This window comes from Octopus sinensis, linkage group LG21 (assembly GCF_006345805.1).
Source record: "Octopus sinensis linkage group LG21, ASM634580v1, whole genome shotgun sequence".
Classification (NCBI taxonomy): Eukaryota; Metazoa; Mollusca; class Cephalopoda; order Octopoda; family Octopodidae; genus Octopus; species Octopus sinensis.
The window spans coordinates 12,890,049-12,914,859 of record NC_043017.1 but is presented as its reverse complement, the minus strand read 5'-3'; the positions used below and the strand labels follow the sequence as shown (position 1 = coordinate 12,914,859).

General features: G+C 40.3%; 2 protein-coding genes across 2 annotated transcripts in view; both read left to right on the top strand.

Moving 5' to 3' along the window:
- LOC115223023 (26S proteasome non-ATPase regulatory subunit 5) overlaps positions 1 to 1,747 on the top strand; it is a 42,323-nt gene extending 40,576 nt beyond the window's left edge. The window contains exon 8 of the mRNA XM_029793449.2: positions 1,277 to 1,747. Coding sequence (XP_029649309.1) covers positions 1,277 to 1,675 — 399 coding nt within the window. The 3' untranslated portion in view covers positions 1,676 to 1,747. The remainder of the gene's footprint in view (positions 1 to 1,276) is intronic.
- A 20,504-nt stretch (positions 1,748 to 22,251) lies between these two features.
- The window catches only part of LOC115223042 (ovochymase-2), a 20,257-nt gene continuing 17,697 nt past the window's right edge, over positions 22,252 to 24,811 (top strand). Inside the window, exon 1 of the mRNA XM_029793473.2 lies at positions 22,252 to 22,356. Coding sequence (XP_029649333.2) covers positions 22,293 to 22,356 — 64 coding nt within the window. The 5' untranslated portion in view covers positions 22,252 to 22,292. The remainder of the gene's footprint in view (positions 22,357 to 24,811) is intronic.

The window sequence follows — 24,811 nt, the reverse complement described above, 5'->3', positions numbered from 1 at the left end:
CAAAACGTTTTTGGCTGCTTTTTTTAAATAAATATATATTTCAATTAGAATGAAGCCAGTATGCTCCGATGGATTGTAATGCGGTACTTCACACTCGGCAGAGTGTAATACCTTGAGAGAAGCTGGACCTAAGAAGCATCAGTTGTGGTGTGCAAGAGAGACGTTTGCGTTGGTATGGTCATGTGGCGAAATGGATGAATGAGAGTTGTGTGAAAAAGTGCCACACCCTAGCGGTAGGGAACCTGTGGAAGAGGCAGACCCAGGAAAACCTGGGACGAGGTGGTGAAGCACGACCTTCGAACTTTAGGTCTCACTGGGAAATGACTAGAGACCGAGACCTCTGGAATTGTGCTGTGCGCAGAATACCCAGCAGGACAAGTGAGTCCATAACCCTGGCCTTCTACATGGGATGGAGCCAGCCTACGTATGCATACTTCCCTTCTTGGGACACAAAACTCTACTTGTGAGACAGTGATGAGGCAATGAGGATCAGAATCGAAATCGATCAATGGAATTGCGGATGTGCTACCAGTGCCGTGGCATGTCAAAACTCTGCTGTGAAGACCCGTTGAGGCAAGTGACGATCAGAATCAAATCGATCAATGGAAATCGTCAATGGAATTGCAGATGTGTTACCAGTGCCGGTGCAGTAAGAGAAACTTTCCGTTTCGCGACCGTTGCCAGCAGCCGCCCCATTTCGTGTCCGTTGCCAGCCTCGCCTGGCCCTCGTGCCGGTGGCACATAAAAAGCACCATCCGTTCGTGGCCGTTTGCCAGCTCTGTCTGGCACCATGCGGTGGCACTAAAAGCACACTACACTCACGGAGTGGTTGGCGTTAGGAAGGGCATCCAGCCGTAGAAACACTGCCAGATTTGACTGGGCCTGATGAAGCCTTCTGGCTTCACAGACCCCAGTAGAACCGTCCAACCCATGCTAGCATGGAAAACGGACGCTAAACAATGATGATGATGATGATGATGAATTTATATCAAGTGATTTTGTTCTTTAAATGTACATAGCTTAAGAATTTTATAAACTTTTGAGAGAATTTGAATAAGTATTTTTTGAAATATTTTGAAGTGCACGCACAGATAAAGCTATACATATCAACATGTAAATATTGGGTTGAAAAAATCCCTTTTGGATGTAAAGTGTCTCTTAGGCTGCCTTCAACTTTTCCTGTCAATATCCTGTTATGTTTAGCTTTACATGTATTCTTTGAGATATTCCAAGTAGAATCAGTATCTAACATATTTGATGTGTTTGTTACTTTTAGGCTGAAGACCAAAATGATGAGATGCTTGCCCTCACACAGCATTGGTTCAGCTTAATCTCCAGCAACCCTTTTAATTTAATCTTCTCGATCGGCCAACAACCATTCCCTAACATCCGACTGGCCTCCAAAAGCATATACGTGTCGTTAGCCAACCAGCGCTGGGCTTTAGAACTGATGGCACACCACCCGACTTTCATTGAGTACCTGCTAGACCGATCGACCGAAGCGTCATCAGAAGACAAGCGACTGAAGTACAAAGTAGTCGAGGCTTTGCTACAGAACAGCTGCACCGAGGAGATGTTCGGTTCACCGAATTACCTGAAACTGCGTTTGTATCAGCAACAGGGACCATTTTATGTGCAATCACAACCTGCTGTTACGATGGAAGGGGACTGTTAAGCAGGTGAAACTGATTTCAATGTTTGTTTATATTGGATCAGTTGAAATAAAAACCATTCTGACACCATCAAACTTGTATCTTTTATTTTTTATTTGTTTCAGCCATTGGACTACGGCCATGCTGGGGCACACCCTTATCAAGGGTCTTAGTTGAACGAACTGACCCCAGTACTTAGTTTTTCTTTTTAAGCTGGAGTGGTTGGCGTTAGGAAGGGCATCCAGCCGTAGAAACACTGCCAGATCAGACTGGGCCTGATGCAGCCTTCTGGCTTCACAGACCCCAGTTGAACCGTCCAATCCATGCTAGCATGGAAAGCGGACGCTAAATGATGATGATGATGATGATGATGATGAATTATTCTGTCAATCTCTTTTGCTGAACCCCTAAATTATGGGGACAGAAACAAACCAACACCGGTTGTCGAGTGGCAGTGGGGGGCAATCACAAACACACACATACAAAAGGCTTCCATACATCTGTTCCACATGCTTGTAAACAACAACAAATTCTGCTAAATGTACCCATGGGTCAGATGACAGTGCTAAAGTGTGTGTGTATGTATGTGTGTGGAGTGGGGTTTCCTCTACCCTTTTTAGAAACAGGACTATATTAGGTATATGGTAGCCTAGTGTTACATATCAACATCATCATTGTTTTGCATCTGCTTTTCCATGCTGTCATGGGTTGATTGGGACTTTTTGAAGCAATGTTTTATGTCTAGATGCCCTCCAAGATGATCTTTTAGTAATGTTTTACAACACCAGCCATGTGGCTCTTCTCTGGATGCAACCCTGGGTTACTGTGTGCATCAGAAGAGAATTCATTAAATTTAATTGCTGTGATGAATGAAAGATTTAATATTTCAGTTTCAAGCTGGGATGGTGCTCTTAATGTTCTCAAGCAGAGCATATTTCCAAAGGTCTCGGTCACTAGTCATTGCCTCGGTGAGGCCTAATGTTCGGAGGTTGTGCTTCACCACCTTATCCCAGGTCTTCCTGGGTCTACCTCTTCCACAGATTCCTTCAACCGCTAGGGTGTGACACTCAGAGATGAGGGAGTCTTGCCTTATCAAGCTGCTGCTGCTGCTTTTCACAGCTCTGGTACTGTGGACATGTTTAGAATGTTAGAGGAAAGAATCGCATGATGAATTCTTCAGACCAAGCTGACCGGCAGGAGGCCTAGGGGTAGATGAAGAACAAGATGGTTGGATAATCTTTATGTAATCTCAGTTGATGGTGCTTGGGGATCAAGCAAGGAAATATAGTTATCGTTTCTTTTGATGGTTATGCAGCAGATGCCTTAGGACTTTATTCCCCATAACCCTTTCAAAAATAGGGGGCAGAGAAAATGGATGGATGGTTTTGTTAACAAACAACAAGAGTTACTCTTTTAATTGTTTCAGTCATTTGTCTGCGGCCATGCTGGAGCACCGCCTTTAGTCGAGCAAAACGACCCCAGGACTTATTCTTTGTAAGCCTAGTACTTATTCTATCGGTCTCTTTTGCCGAACCGCTAAGTTACGGGGACGTAAACACACCACCATCGGTTGTCAAGCAATGTTGGGGGAACAAACACACACACACACACACACATATATATATATATATATATATATATACATATATACGACAGGCTTCTTTCAGTTTCCGTCTACCAAATCCACTCACAAGGCTTTGGTCAGCCCGAGGCTATAGTAAAAGAGATTGCCAGAATAGTTACTCTCTTTTTCTCTTTTACTTGTTTCAGTCAGTTGACTGCGGCCATGCTGGAGCACCACCTTTAGTCGAGCAACTCGACCCTGGGACTTATTCTTTGTAAGCCCAGTACTTATTCTATCGGTCTCATTTTGCCGAACTGCTAAGTCACGGGGATGTAAACACACCAGCGTCAGTTGTCAAGCAATGCCAGAGGGACAAACACACACACACACACACATATATATATATATATATATATATATACACATATATACGACAGGCTTCTTTCAGTTTCCGTCTACCAAATTCACTCACAAGGCATTGATCAGCCTGGGGCTATAGCAGAAGACACTTGCCCAAGATGCCACGCAGTGGGACTGAACCTGGAACCATGTGGTTGGTTAGCAAGCTACTTACCACACAGTTTCTTTACTCATTGCAATTAACCTTAACGACCTCACTAATGAACTCTTTTGAATGGTGTTGCTTTTGTATTGCACATCTGTTTGGACTCAACATAGGAAAACAGACAAACATTAATATAATGTCATTATTGTTTAATTATTTGAAGTTAATTCCTTATTAAATAGATGATTGTTATTTTTTTAAAAATAATTAACAAAATATTGATTATAATCTACAGGGTTTTATTTGTAATGTTTACTTAAGCTGTTTATTAAAGCTACTTGTCTAGACTGTCGTTAAGTTTGTTAGCCCCAGGTCAGCTGTGATCCAGTAAAACTATCATCACAGGCATTCCATCCATGACCATATCATCATTTAGTCAAGTTCAATTTTCAGTTGATGTTGTTTATGCTTTTACGCTTTTACTTGTTTCGGTCATTTGACTGTGGCCATGCTGGAGCACCGCCTTTAGTCGAGCAAATCGACCCCAGGACTTATTCTTTGTAAGCCTAGTACTTATTCTATCGGTCTCTTTTGCCGAACCACTAAGTTACGGGGATGTAAACACACCAGCATCGGTTGGCAGCGATGTTGGGGGGACAAACACTGACACACAAACACACACATACATATACGACAGGCTTCTTTCAGTTTCCATCTACCAAATCCACTCACAATGCTTTGGTCAGCCTGAGGCTATAGTAGAAGACATTTGCTTAAGGTGCCATGCAGTGGGAATGAACCCGGAACCATGTGGTTGGTAAGCAAGCTACTTACCCCACAGCCACTCCTACGCCTACATAGTACTGTTTATGAAATTTTAATTTAGAAATTTTGATGGAATGTGAAATAGTTAATTTTTAATGGTTGAATTTGAAGTGGATAAAGCTATAAATGATAGCATGCAAATATTGGGTTAAACCACCTTTGGATGGGGAAACCCCAAAACAGCCTGAGGGCCCTTTTCTATTCAAAGAATTTTTGTTGTTTAACAGTCATAACCTAGTAAATCTTTGATCAGAAGCATTTAATTTGAGACCATTCCATTTTTTAGTCAACTCCATTTTATGTCTGAAGATCTACATCGCCTTACTAGCACTTGTGCTGATGGCACGTCAAAAAAACATTTGAGCGAGGTTGTTGCCAGTGCCGCTGGACTGGCTCCTGTGTAGATGGCGCATAAAAAGCACCATTTGAGTGTGGCCGTTTTCCAGTACCACCTGACTGGTCCTCATGCCTGTGGCACGTAAAAGCACCCACTACACTCTCAGAGTGGTTGGTGTTAGGAAGAGCATCCAGCTGTAGAAACTCTGCCAGATCAGATTGGAGTCTGGTTCATCAGACCTCAGTCAAATCGTCCAACCCATGCCAGCATGGAAAGTGGACGTTAAACAATGATGATGAAGAGGAGGATAAGCCAGAACTTACATCCACAACAACTCATCTCACATGGGTTGAACAGGCTTTTGCAATCTAAGTTAATTCTTATTCATATGCTGGTACTATGTAAAAGGTGCCTGGGTTGGTGCCATGTAAAAAGCATCCACACCAGTGCCATGTAAAAAAGCATCTGGGGTATCTAAAAAACACATATGCTGGTGCCACATAAAAGCACCTATACCAGGACTATGTAAATAGCACCCAGTTCACTATGTATAAAAAAATAAACGCGCCCTTTTAAAGCCTAGCCAGGCTCATGGGCCTGTTTTCCTGGTTTCAATGGTGTATGTGTTCCCCAGCTGGACGGGACGCCAGTCCATCGCAGCGTTACTCATATTTGCCAGCTGAGTGGACTGGAGCAACATGAAATGAAGGGTTTTGCTCAAGAACACAACGCGTCGCCTGGTCCAGGAATCGAAACCACAATCTTAGGATCATGGTGCTGACACCCTAACCACTAAGCCACGTGCCTCCACGTTCACTATGTATAGTGTTTGGCATTAGGAAAGGCATCCAACAATAGAAACCATACCAAAGCAGACAATTGGAACCTAAGCAGCTCTCTGGCTGGTCACCTCCTGTCCAACCCTAATTGCATGGAAAATGGATGTTAAATGATAATGATGAGTTACTGGTCTCCTAAGTGGGTCAGGCAATCACATCTTGTTCTTAAGTTTCCATTTTGGCTGTTACATCTATCATTTTACAGGAGTGGGAAATATTTCAATGTGGTGCCAGTGCTAGAGCTTATGTGTGGAAGCGCAATGGCCCAGTGGTTAGGGCAGCGGACTCGCGGTCGTAGGATCGCGGTTTCGATTCCCAGATCGGGCGTTGTGAGTGTTTATTGAGCGAAAACACCTAAAAGCTCCACGAGGCTCCGGCAGGGGATGGTGGTGATCCCTGCTGTACTCTTTCACCACAACTTTCTCTCACTCTTACTTCCTGTTTCTGTTGTACCTGTATTTCAAGGGGCCGGCCTTGTCACTCTCTGTGTCACGCTGAATATCCCCGAGAACTACGTTAAGGGTACGCGTGTCTGTGGAGTGCTCAGCCACTTACAAGTTAATTTCACGAGCAGGCTGTTCCGTTGATCGGATCAACCGGAACCCCCATCGTCGTAACCGACGGAGTGCTTCCACAAGTGGGTCAGGCAGTCACATCTTGTTCTTAAGTTTCCATTTTGGCTGTTACATCTATCATTTTACAGGAGTGGGAAATATTTCAATGTGGTGCCAGTGCTAGAGCTTATGTCCAGGACTAAATAGTCCTCTTGACTGCCATTCTTTAGGCATGCATGCGTGTGTGTGTGTGTTTGTGTAGAATTAATTGGATTACTGTTCTGGTGACAAGGAGAGCCTCTATCTGAAGAAAACTACCTCAGCTTACTCTTGTCTGGCCCATGCATGCAGGGTAAAATAGATGTTATGATGACGATGATGATATATGTATGTATTACATACATATATGATACTCTTTTACTCTTTTTTTTTACTCTTTTACTTGTTTCAGTCATTTGACTGCGGCCATGCTGGAGCACCGCCTTTAATCGAGCAACTCGACCCCGGGACTTATTCTTTTGTAAGCCCAGTACTTATTCAATCGGTCTCTTTTGCCGAACCGCTAAGTAACGGGGACATAAACACACCAGCATCGGTTGTCAAGCAATGCTAAGGAGACAAACTCAGACACACAAACACACACACGCATATATATATATATATATATATATACGACAGGCTTCTTTCAGTTTCCATCTACCATATCCACTCGCAAGGCTTTGGTCGGCCCGAGGCTATAGTAGAAGACACTTGCCCAAGGTGCTATGCAGTGGGACTGAACCCAGAACCATGTGGTTGGTAAACAAGCTACTTATACACAGATGATGATATATGTATATATGTAAGGTGGCGAGCTGGCAGAAACGTTAGCACGCTGAGCAAAATGCTTACCGGTATTTCGTCTGCCGTTACGTTCTGAGTTCAAATTCCGCTGAGGTTGACTTTGCCTTTCATCCTTTCGGGGTCGATTAAATAAGTACCAGTTACGCACTGGGGTCGATATAATTGACTTACTCCGTTTGTTTGTCCCCTCTGTGTGTAGCCCCTTGTGGGCAGTAAAGAAATAGATATATGTACGTGTTCCTGATACAGTGAAAACTGATATTGTTACTCCTCAAAATCAGCTATTGTGTATTTATGTCAATCATCCCACCCTATACTCTAATAATAAATAATGAGCAACTGCACACCTACACATAGAAAAAGCACACACACACACACACACACACACACACACACACTGTATGTGTGTTACGGAGAAGCAGAACTATTTTTTTTGATGAGCTAACAATTCTGCCAGCTCATTGTCCTACAGTAATAATTCTTTAAGATTTTAGTACAAGGCTAGTAATTTAACCCTTTAGTGTTCGCATTATTCTGCCAAAATTAATCCTTTTTTATCCATATTGTTTTGAACTAACCATGCATTATCTTGTAGCTATGAGATTTTGATGAGGTAGCTGTTAATTTTTAAAACGATATTGTAGGGTTGGTGTGAGAGACCAGATCTGGCCAGTTTGAACATAAAACAGGCAGAATACTTTTGGCCGGATACGGCCGGTTTAAATGCTAAAGGGTTAAATGGGTAGGGGTTAGTTGATTACATTAACCCCAATACTTGATTGGTACTTTATTTTATTGACCTCAAAAGGATGAATGGCAAAGTTGACCTTTACTGGATTTGAAAGCAGAATGTAAAATGTCAGAAGAAATACTGCAAAGTAGTTTTCCAGTACTTTAATGATTTTGCTAATCCACTTCCCTTTTAATGGTTTTTTAACATAGGCACATGACCAGATGTTTTGAGGGGAGGGGCTAAGTCAGTACCATCAGCCCTAGTACTTGATTGGTGGTTTGTTTTATCTGCCCTGAAAGGAAGAAAAGCAAAGTTGATCTGAGAAAGATTTGAACTCAGAATGTAAAGAGCCCAGGAAAATAATGTTTTATCAATTCTAGCAGCTGGTCACCTTAATAATAATGATAATAATAATAATAATAATAATAATAATCCTTTCTGCTGTAGGCTCAGGGCCTGAAATTTTAAGGGAGGGGTTAAGTTGACTACATTGATCCTGGTGCTTAATTTATCAACCCTGAAAGGGAAAGTCGACCTTGGTAGAATTTGAACTCAGAACATATAAATGGATGAAATGCACTGAGCATTTTTCTGGTGTGCTGATAATTCTGCCAGCGTGCTACCATAATAATAATAATAATAATAATAATAATGCTTTCTACTATAAGCACGAGGCCTGAAATTTTGAGGGAAGAGGGCTACTTGATTACATCGACACTGCTCAACTGACCCAAAAGGATGAAAGGCAAAGTCAGCCTTGGTGGAATTTGAACTCGGGACTTATAGATAAATGAAATGCTGTTATGCATTTTCTCCGGTGTGCTAACTATCCTGTCAGCTTATCGCCTTCCTAATGATGATTTCAAATTTTGGCTCAAGGCCAGCAATTTAGCGGGAGGGGGTAAATCAATCATATCGACCCGGATACTCAACTGGTTCTTATTTTAATGACACTGAGAAGATGAAAGGCAAAGTTGACCTCGGCAGAATTTGGACTCACAATGTGAAGATGGACAAAATGCCGCTAAGCATTTTTCCCATCATGCTAACTATTCTACTAACTTGCCACCTTCCATAGCGTGTTTTGGATTGGTTTATATGACTCTCACTCAATAATAATAATTATAATTATAATAATCCTTTCTACTAATGGCACAAGGCCTAAAATTTTGGAGAAGTGAGTACATTGATAACACTGACCCAGTAGTCAACTGGTACTTACTTCTATTTCTTTACTACCCACAAGGGGCTAAACACAGATGGGACAAACAAGGACAGACAAATAGATTAAGTTGATTACATCGACCCCAGTGCGTAACTGGTACTTAATTTATCGACCCCGAAAGGATGAAAGGCAAAGTCGACCTCGGCGGAATTTGAACTCGGAACATAACGACAGACGAAATACAGCAATGCATTTCGCCCGGTGTGCTAACGTTTCTGCCAGCTTGCCACCTGGCACTTACTTCATTGCCCTTGAAGGTATGCCTGGCAAAGTTGATCTCAGTGGAATTTGAACTCAGAATGAAAAGAACTCAATAACAATTCTGCCAGTTCATCACCTTAAAAATAATAATTGTTTCTAATTTTGGCACAATACCAGCAAGTTTAGGGGCGGGGTAAGTCAATTACATGGACCCAAGTGTTCAACTGGTACTTATTTTATTGACCTCAAAAGGATGACAGGCAAAGTTCATCATGACAGAATTCAAACTCAGAACATAAAACCAGAAAAATTCTCACTTAGCATTTTGTCTGGCATGCTTAATGCTTCTGCCAGCAAGCCATCTTAATAATAAACCTTTCTACAATGGACACAAGGCCTGAAATTTTGGAAGAGATGGGGTTTTTCAATTATGTGAACCTTAACGCTCGACCAATACTTGTTTTATTGACCCTGGAAAGATAAAAGGCAAAGTTGACCTTGGTGAAATTTGAACACAGAACATAATGAGTTAGTAAAGTGCTAACAATTCTGTCAGGTCACCACCTAAAAAATAGATGATGATGATGATGACGATGATGATGATGATGACAATGGTGGTGGTGGTGGTGGTGGTGGTGCTGATGGTTTCTTTATTTGCAACAAAGGTAATTGATGTGGAGACATTGCATGGACAATAATAATGGTCAATAAAGAACTGAAAGTCTGCTAAGTTCATTCTCCATTGTATCTTGTTGTTGTTGTTGTTGCTGTTGTTATAAATCTTAATTTTATTGATCTTTCTAAAGAATTTATTTGTTTTTCTCTCCTTGCCTATCAATGGTTTTTTTTATCTATTGATTGAGGTATGTATGAACATATGGAAAGAGATAGATAGATAGAAAGACAGACAGGGAGATGGATAGATTGATAGATAGATAGATAGGAGGATAGATAGATAGACAGAAAGAGAGATGGATAGATAAATAGGTTGATAGCCAAATAGAGAGGTTGGTTGATCAATAATTAAGGAAGTAGACAGAGATAGAGAGATAAAGACAAGTAGGTAGATAGATGGATGGAGAGAGAGGTAGATAGGTGCATATATACACATATACATACATGCATACATATATATATATATATGTGTGTGTGTGTGTGTGTATATATATATATATACATATATATATATACACACATATATGTATGTGTGTGTATATATATATATATATATATATATATATATATACACATACATATATATATATATAGGGAGAGAGAACAATGTAAAGACAAACAAGGTCTCTCAGAATATTTGATGTTTTATTGGTCTTATTGAATTAACAGTGGTTCCTGATGGAATCTGTCCCACAAATGTTTTACATTTTAGATTTAAACTATAACGTTCACCTTGAATGGTGCAAAGTCTTTCATTTTGATATTATAGAAAAGAAACAAAAATATATGCATTTGCTTGAATACATAAAGAAGACTACTAACAACCCCTCAACCATTGTTGCTGCCAAGAGAGAGGGAAAAAAAGAAATGAAAATGAATAATATGAAATCAAGACAAAGAACTTGAAAAGATTCAAGGATTTTATTTATTTATTTATTTATTTTTGTTGTATTAAAATATTGAATATTGATAATTTTTGGAAATGTTGTATTAATGAAGTGGCAGTGTTAGACCGACAGACAGACAGACAGACAGATGGAGAAAAAAAAGAGAGGGAGAGGGAGGCAGGGAGATGGGGAGAAAAAAGAGAGAGAGGGAGTGAGATACATACATAGTTTTAAAAAGAAAGCTAATCAGAGAAACATTTGTTAGTTTTATGTCTATCTATCTATCTATCTATCTATCTATCTATCTGTCTGTCTGTCTGCCTGTCTGTCTGTCTGTCTGTCTGTCTATCTATCTATCTATCTATCTATCTATTTACTTACATATCATCATCATCATCGTTTAACGCCCGTTTTCCATGCTAGCATGGGTTGGACGGTTCGACCGGGGATCTAGGAAGCCAGGAGGCTGTAACAGGCTCCAGTCTGATCTGGTAGTGTTTCTACAGCTGGATGCCCTTCCTAACGCCAACCACTCCATGAGTGTAGTGGGTGCTTTTTACGTACCACCGGCACAGGTGCCAGGCAAGGCTGTCAGCGCCCATGATCGGTTGATGCTTTTTACGTGCTACCAGGGAGAGTCATTTTCTTTTTGTGCCTTATAATAACACATTACCAGCAAAATTTCCACTTATTTCTTATTTTTATAGGAAAATAAAAATAAGAAATAAGTGGAAATTTTACCGGTGAGTGTGTTAAATTATAAGGCACAAAAAGAGGATGGCTCTCCCCAGACACAACAGAATCTGTGCCAACACACAAACTCACATAAAGAATCTTGCAAACCAAATCCATAAACAATATATATTGTACTTTAAGTAGCCAAGAAATAAGCTGTACCTTCAGACGGGAGTTAAAAGGAAGTATGTATGTATCTATGTGCGTGTGTGTGTGTGTGTGTGTGTGTGTATATATATCATCATCATCATCATCATCGTTTAGCGTCCGCTTTCCATGCTAGCATGGGTTGGACGGTTCTACTGGAGTCTGTGAAGCCAGAAGGCTTCATCAGTCCCAGTCAAATCTGGCAATGTTTCTACGGCTGGATGCCCTTCCCAACGCCAACCACTCCGTGAGTGTAGTGGTTGCTTTTTACGTGCCACCCGCACAGGTGCCAGACGGAGCTGGCAAACGGCCACAAACGGATGGTGCTTTTTATGTGACATATATATATATATATATATATATATATATATATTATATATATATATATATAGGCAAAGGTTGATGGATAGAAATATAGTGAAAGAAACATCGTTTGGTAGTTTGTCTAAAAATCACTGATGATGCAGATTCACTTTTAGTAGTTTGAACTTATGACCTCAGTAACATTAGGTCAAAGGTCACATTAACAATGGAGACACCCTAATTTGTGACAGAGATCAATGATTGTTCACATCATTAATGATTGTTACAGTTTCTTTGCTAATTTCATAAGTTTTTAATGCTGTCTGTAACCTCGTTGTAGCAACTCCTGTGATGACACTGGTGCCAGATTATAATGGCACGGTTGCTAGTTACACAGCACCAGAATTGGCCACATTACCTCCACGAGACCCAACACTCAAAAGGTGCTTTTTATGTTCCACCTGCATGGTTGCTAGTTACACAGCACCAGAATTGGCCACATTACCTCCACGAGACCCAACACTCAAAAGGTGCTTTTTATGTTCCACCTGCATGGTTGCTAGTTACACAGCACCAGAATTGGCCACATTACCTCCACGAGACCCAACACTCAAAAGGTGCTTTTTATGTTCACCTGCATGGTTGCTAGTTACACAACACCAGAATTGGCCACATTACCTCCACGAGACCCAACACTCAAAAGGTGCTTTTTATGTTCCACCTGCATGGTTGCTAGTTACACAGCACCAGAATTGGCCACATTACCTCCACGAGACCCAACACTCAAAAGGTGCTTTTTATGTTCCACCTGCATGGTTGCTAGTTACACAACACCAGAATTGGCCACATTACCTCCACGAGACCCAACACTCAAAAGGTGCTTTTTATGTTCCACCTGCATGGTTGCTAGTTACACAACACCAGAATTGGCCACATTACCTCCACGAGACCCAACACTCAAAAGGTGCTTTTTATGTTCCACCTGCATGGTTGCTAGTTACACAGCACCAGAATTGGCCACATTACCTCCACGAGACCCAACACTCAAAAGGTGCTTTTTATGTTCCACCTGCATGGTTGCTAGTTACACAACACCAGAATTGGCCACATTACCTCCACGAGACCCAACACTCAAAAGTGCTTTTTATGTTCCACCTGCATGGTTGCTAGTTACACAGCACCAGAATTGGCCACATTACCTCCACGAGACCCACACTCAAAAGGTGCTTTTTATGTTCCACCTGCATGGTTGCTAGTTACACAACACCAGAATTGGCCACATTACCTCCACGAGACCCAACACTCAAAAGGTGCTTTTTATGTTCCACCTGCACGGTTGCTAGTTACACAGCACCAGAATGGCCACATTACCTCCACGAGACCCAACACTCAAAAGGTGCTTTTTATGTTCCACCTGCATGGTTGCTAGTTACACAACACCAGAATTGGCCACATTACCTCCACGAGACCAACACTCAAAAGGTGCTTTTTATGTCCACCTGCACGGTTGCTAGTTACACAACACCAGAATTGGCCACATTACCTCCACGAGACCCAACACTCAAAAGGTGCTTTTTATGTTCCACCTGCATGGTTGCTAGTTACACAGCACCAGAATTGGCCACATTACCTCCACGAGACCCAACACTCAAAAGGTGCTTTTTATGTTCCACCTGCACGGTTGGTAGTTACACAGCCCCAGAATTGGCCACATTACCTCCACGAGACCCAACACTCAAAAGGTGCTTTTTATGTGCCACCTGCACGGTTGCTAGTTACACAGCACCAGAATTGGCCACATTCCCTCCATGAGGCCCAATGCTTGAAAGGTGCTTTTTATGTTCCACCTGCACGGTTGCTAGTTACACAGCACCAGCATTGGCCACATTACCTCCATGAGGCCCAATGCTTGAAAGGTGCTTTTTATGTTCCACCTGCACGGTTGCTAGTTACACAGCACCAGAATTGGCCACATTACCTCCATGAGACCCAACACTCAAAAGGTGGTTTTTATGTTCCACCTGCACGGTTGCTAGTTACACAGCACCAGCATTGGCCACATTACCTCCATGAGGCCCAATGCTTGAAAGGTGCTTTTTATGTTCCACCTGCACGGTTGCTAGTTACACAGCACCAGAATTGGCCACATTACCTCCATGAGACCCAACACTCAAAAGGTGCTTTTTATGTTCCACCTGCACGGTTGCTAGTTACACAGCACCAGCATTGGCCACATTACCTCCATGAGGCCCAACACTGAAAGGTGCTTTTTATGTTCCACCTGCACGGTTGCTAGTTACACAGCACCAGCATTGGCCACATTATCTCCATGAGGCCCAACACTTGAAAGGTGCTTTTTATGTTCCACCTGCACGGTTGCTAGTTACACAGCACCAGAATTGGCCACATTACCTCCATGAGACCCAACACTCAAAAGGTGCTTTTTATGTTCCACCTGCACGGTTGCTAGTTACACAACACCAGCATTGGCCACATTACTCCATGAGGCCCAATGCTTGAAAGGTGCTTTTTATGTTCCACCTGCACGGTTGCTAATTACACAACACCAGAATTGGCCACATTACCTCCATGAGACCCAACACTTGAAAGGTGCTTTTTATGTGCCACTTACATGCATAAAAACCAAAGTTACAGAAGCATCAATGACAATTCAAAACCAATGAAATCTGAGGGCAGCTACTTTGAGTAAACTTATCTTCCCGTCATAGTCTAGCTGATATTTTTTGATTTTTAAAATACATTTATTTTTGGACAGGATATTGTCTTTTCTTTTCCTTTTATGCAGACTGTCAAATTTAGTCTGAACACCCTGTTATAATATAATGAAGGGTTGGGGGTTGACCAGAAGCCATCTTCGTTGTTTTTGTTGTTCTAATTGTTTTTGATATTGTTGCTATGCTTTTACTTGCTTCAGTCATTTGACTGTAGCCATGCTGGAGCACCGCCTTTAGTCGAGCAAATTGGCCCCACTTCTTATTCTTTGTAAGCCTAGTACTTATTCTATCGGTCTATTTTGCCGACCCACTAAGTTACGGGGATATAAAGACACCAGCATTGGTTGTCAAGCGATGTTGGGGGGGGACAAACACAGACACACAAACTTATACACACACATACATGTATATATATATACATATATATGGCGGGCCTCTTTCAGTTTCCGTCTACCAAATTCACTCACAAGGGTTTGGTTAGCTCGAGGCTATAGTAGAAGACACTTGCCCAAGGTGTCACGCAGTGGGACTGAACCCGGAACCATGTGGTTGGTAAGCAAGCTACTTACCACACAGCCACTCCTGTTATTGTTGCTATTTTTGTTGTTGTTTTTCTTATCAGGATGATGCATATATTAACGAGAAATGAAACATGTAATTTGTGGAAAAGAAAATTCAAACACACTCACACACACACACAAGTATATAAATACATACATGCATTTGAACATAAACACAAATACACACACACACACACATACAAACACTAACAAACATCCCCACCACATACATACAGACACCCACATATTTCATAGTGACATTTCTTACCCATACAAACACAAGCACACACATATACAATCACACATACACTTATATACACTCAAAGAAACATACTCTTTACTTTTTTACTCTTTTACTTGTTTCAGTCATTTGACTGCGGCCATGCTGGAGCACCGCCTTTAGTCGAGCAAATCGACCCCGGGACTTATTCTTTTGTAAGCCCAGTACTTATTCTATCGGTCTCTTTTGCCGAACCGCTAAGTGACGGGGACGTAAACACCCCAGCATCGGTTGTCAAGCAATGCTAGGGGGACAAACACAGACACACAAACATATACACACACACACATATATATATATACATATATACGACAGGCTTCTTTCAGTTTCTGTCTACCAAATCCACTCACAAGGCATTGGTCGGCCCGGGGCTATAGCAGAAGACACTTGCCCAAGTTGCCACGCAGTGGGACTGAACCCGGAACAGTGTGGTTGGTAAGCAAGCTACTTACCACACAGCCACTCCTGCGCCTATACATTCACATACACTCATAAAATCGCACACATATACAAACACACTCATATGTATACACTCAAAGAAACACACACACACACGCGCACACACATACACACACATACTTTTATACTCACAGAATAAATACCGCACACACATATACAGACAACTGCATGTACATAATGACTCTACTTCCACATACAAACACATACACACACACACACATATACACACATAACACACACAACAGCAGCATCAACTTCAACAAAAGATTTTGTTGAGGGAGGTCCCAGGGTGGGGGAAGGGGGGTCAAATATTTAACAAATTGTGTTAAATTGATGTTAGCTGACTCAACTGTAACACCCAGATCACAGATTCAGATTACATAGCTACTGTGTGCGTATGTATATATAAAATATACACACATACACATATAATATGTGAGTGTGTGTATATATAATATATTCACATAAACACATGCACACACACACATACATACATACGTATACACACAAATATATATACAAACATACATATATATATATATATATATATATTATATATATATATATATATATATATATGTATATATATATATGTGTGTATATATATATATGTATATATATATATATATATATATATATGCATCACATGCTTACATCACACACAATTATGTACATACATACAGGCACACATATATTGTACATACAGGCATTATATATACATACATACACCCAGGCAGACAGACATTACACATGTGATTAGCAATTGCCCAAAAATGTCATCAAGGTACTACCTCCCTATGTGACACAACTTTGTCGCTAACACAATAATGCCATCCGGAAAAAAAAAAACTGTCCTGGAATAAATATAGAGAATCCCCCTGTTATTAAATATGCACACAAATATCAGCACATGGAAAATATTTTTTAAGTTTAAACATAACAAGCTGGATATTATTTGGGACAGACAAGGAAAAAGGACGTGGTCTGATCAAAAAGTATCCGGACTGTTGCCATAGTAATGAAGCTAAAGCATGCAAAGTGAAGCCTCTTGGTACAGGTTGACCTTAAATTCTTCTGTGCATGTACACCAAGTTTTAGCATTCTAGCTCACTTCTGATCTTTACAGCAGTGCTTGGAAGGAAGATGTGTAGCATGTGATGTCGCATTGGTCATGGCAGAGAAAGTTGAGCAGGAATGTGTAGCAAATTTTGCTAAAAGCTAGGTGATACCTGCTCAGCGGTCTACACAAAATTTTCAAAAAGTTTTCATTGTTCTTGACACAATCAAGGTGATCTTGTGCAACTGAAACCCGAGTGTCTTCTTGGTCAGCTGAAAGCAGTTTCGGTCCAAACTTGGCAGACAATCATCTCATACCCAAATCTTGAGTGATAATAAATTGAACTGAACTGTAACTAATCTGCACATCCTCTGATAACTCACGGATGGTGATTTGATGATTTCCCCTCCCAGCTTCACACACATCTGTGATGTTTTTCTCAGTTCTGCTGGTTGCAGGTCTCCCAGAATGTTTATCAATATCGACATTTTTTGGCCATCTTGGAAATGTCTGAACCACTCGTACACTCCACTTCATACACTTTCTGCAACTTTGTGTTGGCCTCTGAGCAGGTATTGGCATGACAATTTTCTCTGTCATGGTCAATGCAATGATCACATGCTACACTCCTTCCTTCCAAGCACTGCTATAAACAGTAGAAATGAGCTATAACATTAAAACTTAGTGCACACGCACAGCGGAGTTCATGCTCAATCTTTGCCCAGCAGCTTTTCTCTGTGTGCTTTAGTTTCGTTACTATGGCAACAGTCCGGATACTTATTGATCAGACCTCGTATGTGCTGTCATAGAGTTCAACTGTCCTGATGTGAATAGCTCTTTCAAAATCGAAGGGTAAGAGGATAACTTTGGACAACTGCTTCAAAACCTTAAGCTTCTCTATCCAGATTACAAATTTACATTTATACCACTTATATTTGGTACACTTGGTATTGTGAGTAAATGCCTAAGTGACACTTTGACATGGAGGCGCAATGGCCCAGTGGTTAGGGCAGCGGACTCGCGGTCGTAGGATCGCGGTTTCGATTCCCAGACCGGGCATTGTGAGTGTTTATTGAGCGAAAAGACCTAAAGCTCCACAAGGCTCTGGCAGGGGATGGTGGTGATCCCTGCTGTACTCTTTCACCACAACTTTCTCTCACTCTTACTTCCTGTTTCTGTTGTACCTGTATTTCAAAGGGCCGGCCTTGTCACTCTCTGTGTCACGCTGAATATCCCCGAGAACTACGTTAAGGGTACACGTGTCTGTGGAGTGCTCAGCCACTTACACATTAATTTCACGAGCAGGCTGTTCCATTGATCGGATCAACCGGAACCCTCGTCGTCGGAACCGACGGAGTGCTTCCATCCATCAAGTGACAATCTAGAAAAGCTTGGAGTTTCCGAAAAAAAAATCAACCGACTGATATGCACATTACAAATACAATCAGTAAGTGGAACAGTAAAAATATGCAAGAATTTTTCTCAAGTTTAAAATGTGACATTGGTTTTGTTATCTACATTCTAACGAAGGGGCTTTGTATCATTGTTAGAAACTACCTCCTTCTTCACAGGAAGAATTTAGATAATTAAAGACAGAAAACACACATACATGTATAGACTTATACACATTCATGGTACACGAATGTATATAAGTGTGTGTCAATTTGTGACTGAGTAAGACCATTTTTTAAACCCATTTCACTCTAAGAAACATCACATGTTTGGTCTCCCCATTGCTGATGACTTCTCATATGGCTAAGTCCAGCAAGGAATCTACAAGTCATTCTGCATCAACCACAAGTTAGCCTTCCAGCAACAGTCTGATCATCTTGATGATGGGACCTTTAATGTCAAGTGAGTCCACTGGCCACCTATGCACTCTTCTACACAAAGTGCAAAAAAGAACATACTAGATATCACATAGGTAGATGGGTGCGCCTCTGTAACCACACTTGTGGTTGAGTAGGCCTGACCATACTAGTCACATGACCACACTAGTCCCATGAAAGAAACTCTATGGTGTCCTTCTCAGGGAGAGGATTCACATCATCATCATCATCGTTTAACGTCCGCTTTCCATGCTAGCATGGGTTGGACGGTTCAACTGGGGTCTGGGGAGCCCGAAGGCTGCACCAGGCCAGTCAGATCTGGCAGTGTTTCTACAGCTGGATGCCCTTCCTAACGCCAACCACTCCGACCAGAACATTTCAAATCAATATTTGCAATCCTGTTGTTCTCAAATTCCTTAACACAAATTGCAGTCAGATCCCTGTGCAGTTCCCTATGTGATGCAAGGTATCCCCAGGTGTTAGTATTGATATGTCTTTAATATTATCTTTGAAATGCTTGTGTGACATTCATTGGGGATGTTTTCCTTGCTCCAGTTCACCTTACAACACCTGTTTTGACATGTGGGTGCACCCTAAAAGGACCAAAATGACCAGATCATCTAAGTTGGGGTTTCATAGTTATGGGCTCAATTATCATTTTTGCCAGCTGCAGAGAAGGAAGCACTCCGTCGGTTACGACGACGAGGGTTCCGGTTGATCCGATCAACGGAACAGCCTGCTCGTGAAATTAACGTGTAAGTGGCTGAGCACTCTACAGACACGTGTACCCTTAACGTAGTTCTCGGGGATATTCAGCGTGACACAGAGAGTGACAAGGCCGGCCCTTTGAAATACAGGTACAACAGAAACAGGAAGTAAGAGTGAGAGAGAGTTGTGGTGAAAGAGTACAGCAGGGATCACCACCATTCCCTGCCGGAGCCTCATGGAGCTTTAGGTGTTTTCTCTCAATAAACACTCACAACGCCCGGTCTGGGAATCGAAACCGCGATCCTACGACCGCGAATCCGCTGCCCTAACCACTGGGCCATTGCGCCTCCACAGCCAGCTGCAGTATTCATGCATCAAGCGGCGAGCTGGCAGAAACGTTAACACACCGGGCGAAATGCGTAGCTGTATTTCGTCTGCCGTTTCGTTCTGAGTTCAAATTCCTCCGAGGTCAACTTTGCTTTTCATCCCTTCGGGGTTGATTAAATAAGTACCAGTTACACACTGGGATCGATATGATCAACTTAATCCGTTTGTCTGTCCTTGTTTGTCCCCTCTGTGTTTAGCCCCTTGTGGGCAGTAAAGAAATACGTATTTCGTCTGCCGTTTCATTCTGAGTTCAAATTCCGCCAAGGTCAACTTTGCCTTTCATCCATTCGGGGTTGATTAAATAAGTACCAGTTACACACTGGTGTCGATATAATCAACTTAATCCGTTTGTCTGTCCTTGTTTGTCCCCTCTGTGTTTAGCCCCTTGTGGGTAGTAAAGAAATAGATACATGAGATTGCCTTGAGATCTTTAGGATATTATGCCACCACCACTGGTGGAAGTGCTCAAGATGTTGAATATACCTGAAGTAGGTTGTCCAGGTCTGGCATCCACACAACAGTGAAGTTAAGACACATGTTTGATAGGCCTCCACTACCATCATCATCATCAGTGTCTTAACTTCAGTTTTTTTTTCCATGCTTGCATCGCTCAAATAGATTTCTTTAAGGTGAATTTTTAACAGCTCCAAGCCCTCTCCTGTTGCCCACACCCACCTCTTCACGAAGACAGGAAACGATTGACACTGCTTGTGTGATGGTGCAGCTTGTTTACAACTGACAGGTGATGTCAAGACAAGGAGACACAAACGGTTGTTACAGTGACACTGTGATATAGCTGCGTATATATTGTCGTTGTCATTGCCACCCCCGTTGCCGCCATCACCACCACCATCGTTGTTGTTGTTGTCATCATCGTTGTCATCATCTAATATTTGTTTTCCATGCTGGCATGTGTTGGACAGTTACTCTCCGCAGCTGGCAAGCCAGAGGACTGCACCAAACTCCACTGTCTTTTATTTGGTATGGTTTTCTATGATAGGATGTTCTTCCTAATGCCAGCTTCTGTACAAAGTAGACTGGGGGCTTTATTCATTATATGCCACCAGCACTGGTGAGGTCTGCTTTGGCATGATTTTTACACCTGGATGCTTTTTACATGGCACTGGCACCAGTGAGGGGTTCTTTCAGTTTTATTCTATCACAAATCTACCTACAAGATTTTGTTTGGCTTGGGGCTATAATAGCAGAAAACATTAATTAGCTGAAGGTACCACACAAGGGGATTGAACCCGAAACCACGGTGTAATAACATAAGTGATTCCACTGATTATTAATCTGGGATCACTTGAGTGGTAAGCCTATATTAGCCAATGCTTGCCAGAGTGTCCAGGTAACGTCGATGATATGGTTTGGTCTTGGGAAACTCAGCAGCTGACCCGATAGAATCACAATTCAATAGTCAAAAAGTCTAGCAATGGATTTATTACACAAACACCACATACATACATGCATACATACATACACACATACATACATGCATGCATTCATACATATACATACATGCATACACACACACATACATACATACATTCATACACATACATACATATGCATACATGCATGCATACATACATACATACATACATACATACATACATACATACATACATACATACATACATACATACATACATACATACATACATGCATACATACATACATATACACATACATACACACACATACATACATACATACATACATACATACATACACACATACATACATACATACATACATACATACATGCATACATACATACATACATCCATACACATACATACATGCATGCATTCATACATATACATACATACACACACATACATACATACATATACATACATACACACACACATACATACATGCATACATACATAAACACACATGCACACACATACTTGCATACAATCATACATACACACACTCATACACACATATATATATACACACATATATACACATATTTATATATATATATGTGTATACGTATATACATACTAACATACAAGCATATGTTGAGTATATGTGTATTGAGCATATATATATATATATATATATATATATACATACATACATACATACATACATACATACATACATATATACATACATATATATATATACATATATAATACACACACACACACACACATACATACACATTTCTATACGTATGTCTTTATAATGGATTGCACCAGACTTTAGTTCTCAGAGTTTTCTCCTCTGTTAACATGAATTTTCAATTAGCTTTGTCCTTAGTTGTGTTGCTCATATTTGGGCAATGTCAGGTCAGAGGTGAGTGCAAAGAAGTTTTCATTTCATTGGCAGTGGGGCGGTAAGGCAGGGTAGGATGGGGAGATTGCGGCGATGATGGTGAAAGTGATGCTGCTTAGAGAAGTCGGGTGGTTCTTCGTTTTTGTATGTCGCGTATTTGTTTGTTATTCTTTAAAGTTTGTTTGCAGTTGATTTATTTTACAGATTCTTTTTACATAATGTTTAAGTGTTTGAGATGAGGCGTATATTTTATTAAGGTTTTAGTAATTTTTATGGTGTATGCTTGTATATGTTATATATATATATATATTTATCTATATGTATATGTATATGTGTGTGTGTGTGTGTATGTATATGTATATGTATATACATATATATATATTGATATGTATATACATACATACATATATACATACATATATACATACATATACATACATATACATATATATATATATATATATATATATATATATATATATATATTACATACATATATATATATATATAGATATCTATACATATATATATATATATTTTTATTTATATATGTATATTTTATATACATATATTTATATATGTATATATATATTATATACACATATATATATATACATACATACATATAATATTATATATTATTATATATATATATAATATAAATATATATATATATAGTATATATATATATATATATATATATACTATATATATGTATGTAATAGTGGAGGTTGCAATGGCCCAGTGGTTAGGGCAGTGGACTCGCAGTTGTAGGATTATGGTTTCGATTCCCAGACCGGGCATTGTGAGTGTTTATTGAGCAAAAACCCTGCTGTACTCTTTCACCACTACTTTCTCCACTCTTTCTTCCTGTTTCTGTTGTACCTGTATTTCAAAGGGCCAACCTTGTCACACACTGTGTCATGCTGAATCTCCCCAAGAACTATGTTTAGGGAACACATGTCTGTGGAGTACTCAGCCACTTGCATGTTAATTTCATGAGGAGGCTGTTCCTTTGATCAGATCAACTGGATCTGATATATATGACTGTTGTCGTATATATGTCTATATATAATATGTATATTTATATGTATATACACGTGTGTATATGTTTACATTTCTGTATGTATGTTTTACATATCTTTTTTTTTATCCTTTACTTGTTTCAATCATTCAATTGTGACCATGCTGGGGCACCATTTTGAGAGGTTTACTTTTCAATCCTGGTACTTACTCTATCGGCCTCTTTTGTTGAACCTCTAAAATATTGGATGTAAATAAACCAACACTGATTGCCCAGTGGGGACAAACACATACACAAAGCTATACACATACATCTGTATGTATACACACACACACACCACACACATATATACATATATGTGTATATACATGCACACACACATACATACATACACACATACACACACATATACACATATATATACACAGACATACATGCCTGTATATATATATATGTGTGTGTGTGTGTGTGTAAGTGCATGAGTATACAATTATTATAGTTGACACCCACCTGTTGTAATTTGATTATTTACACACACACACTCTCACACACATATATATGTGTTTGAGAGTGTGTGTGTAAATAATCAAAGAGAGATCTACATGGAGTGGTGTAGGGTAGATGTTTTTAGGAAGCACCTTGACCTGCTGTCCAAGATTCCTGATGAATCTTCACCACAACAAAAAACTCAAACAAGGGCAGCAGAATCAAACTCTCACATGTCACATCCACATGTCCACACACACACACACACACACACACCACACACACACACACACACACACACGGGCACACACACGATGAGCTTCCACACGCTTTCCATCTACCAAATTCACTCTAAGGCTTATATTTTACATAAATTTATACATTAACCTATTTATATTTTACTATAGATATTGAAAAAAAATCTTTCCATCTCTCAAGCTGAGGTCAATCATCAAAATGAAAAAGAAATGACAAATACATTTATTTTTTTTTGCCTATTTTTGTACATAATATTGCTTGTTTTTTTTTCTCTTGCTTCCCTTCTATGTTACCTCCGTGTTGTGTTTAAGAGAGCACTTGACATATATGTATTTTCCTGTGTAGAGTGCATAGTGGGGGAAATGTTATAGTATCTATGTGTATTTAAGTATGCTTAGGAAGTTTGCTTTGGTGCTGTAAGGTTTCAGTTTTAGTCAGCTGTATGACATCTTGGGGTATCTACTGGACACCAAAGCTTTGTATGTGTGTGGTGTATGTATTATATATGTATAATTGTTTATATATATATATATATATATTATATATATATATATGTAGGTCCCGGGTGAGTCGGGGTTAACCACAGTAAATAAGGTACTCAATAACATAGCAGAGGTAAAGTAATTTATTTATAGAAGGAGCTTCTACAGGACTAGAACTGTTTCATTCAGATGAAATCTTCAGGAAGCTGGCTGTCAAAATAAGGTC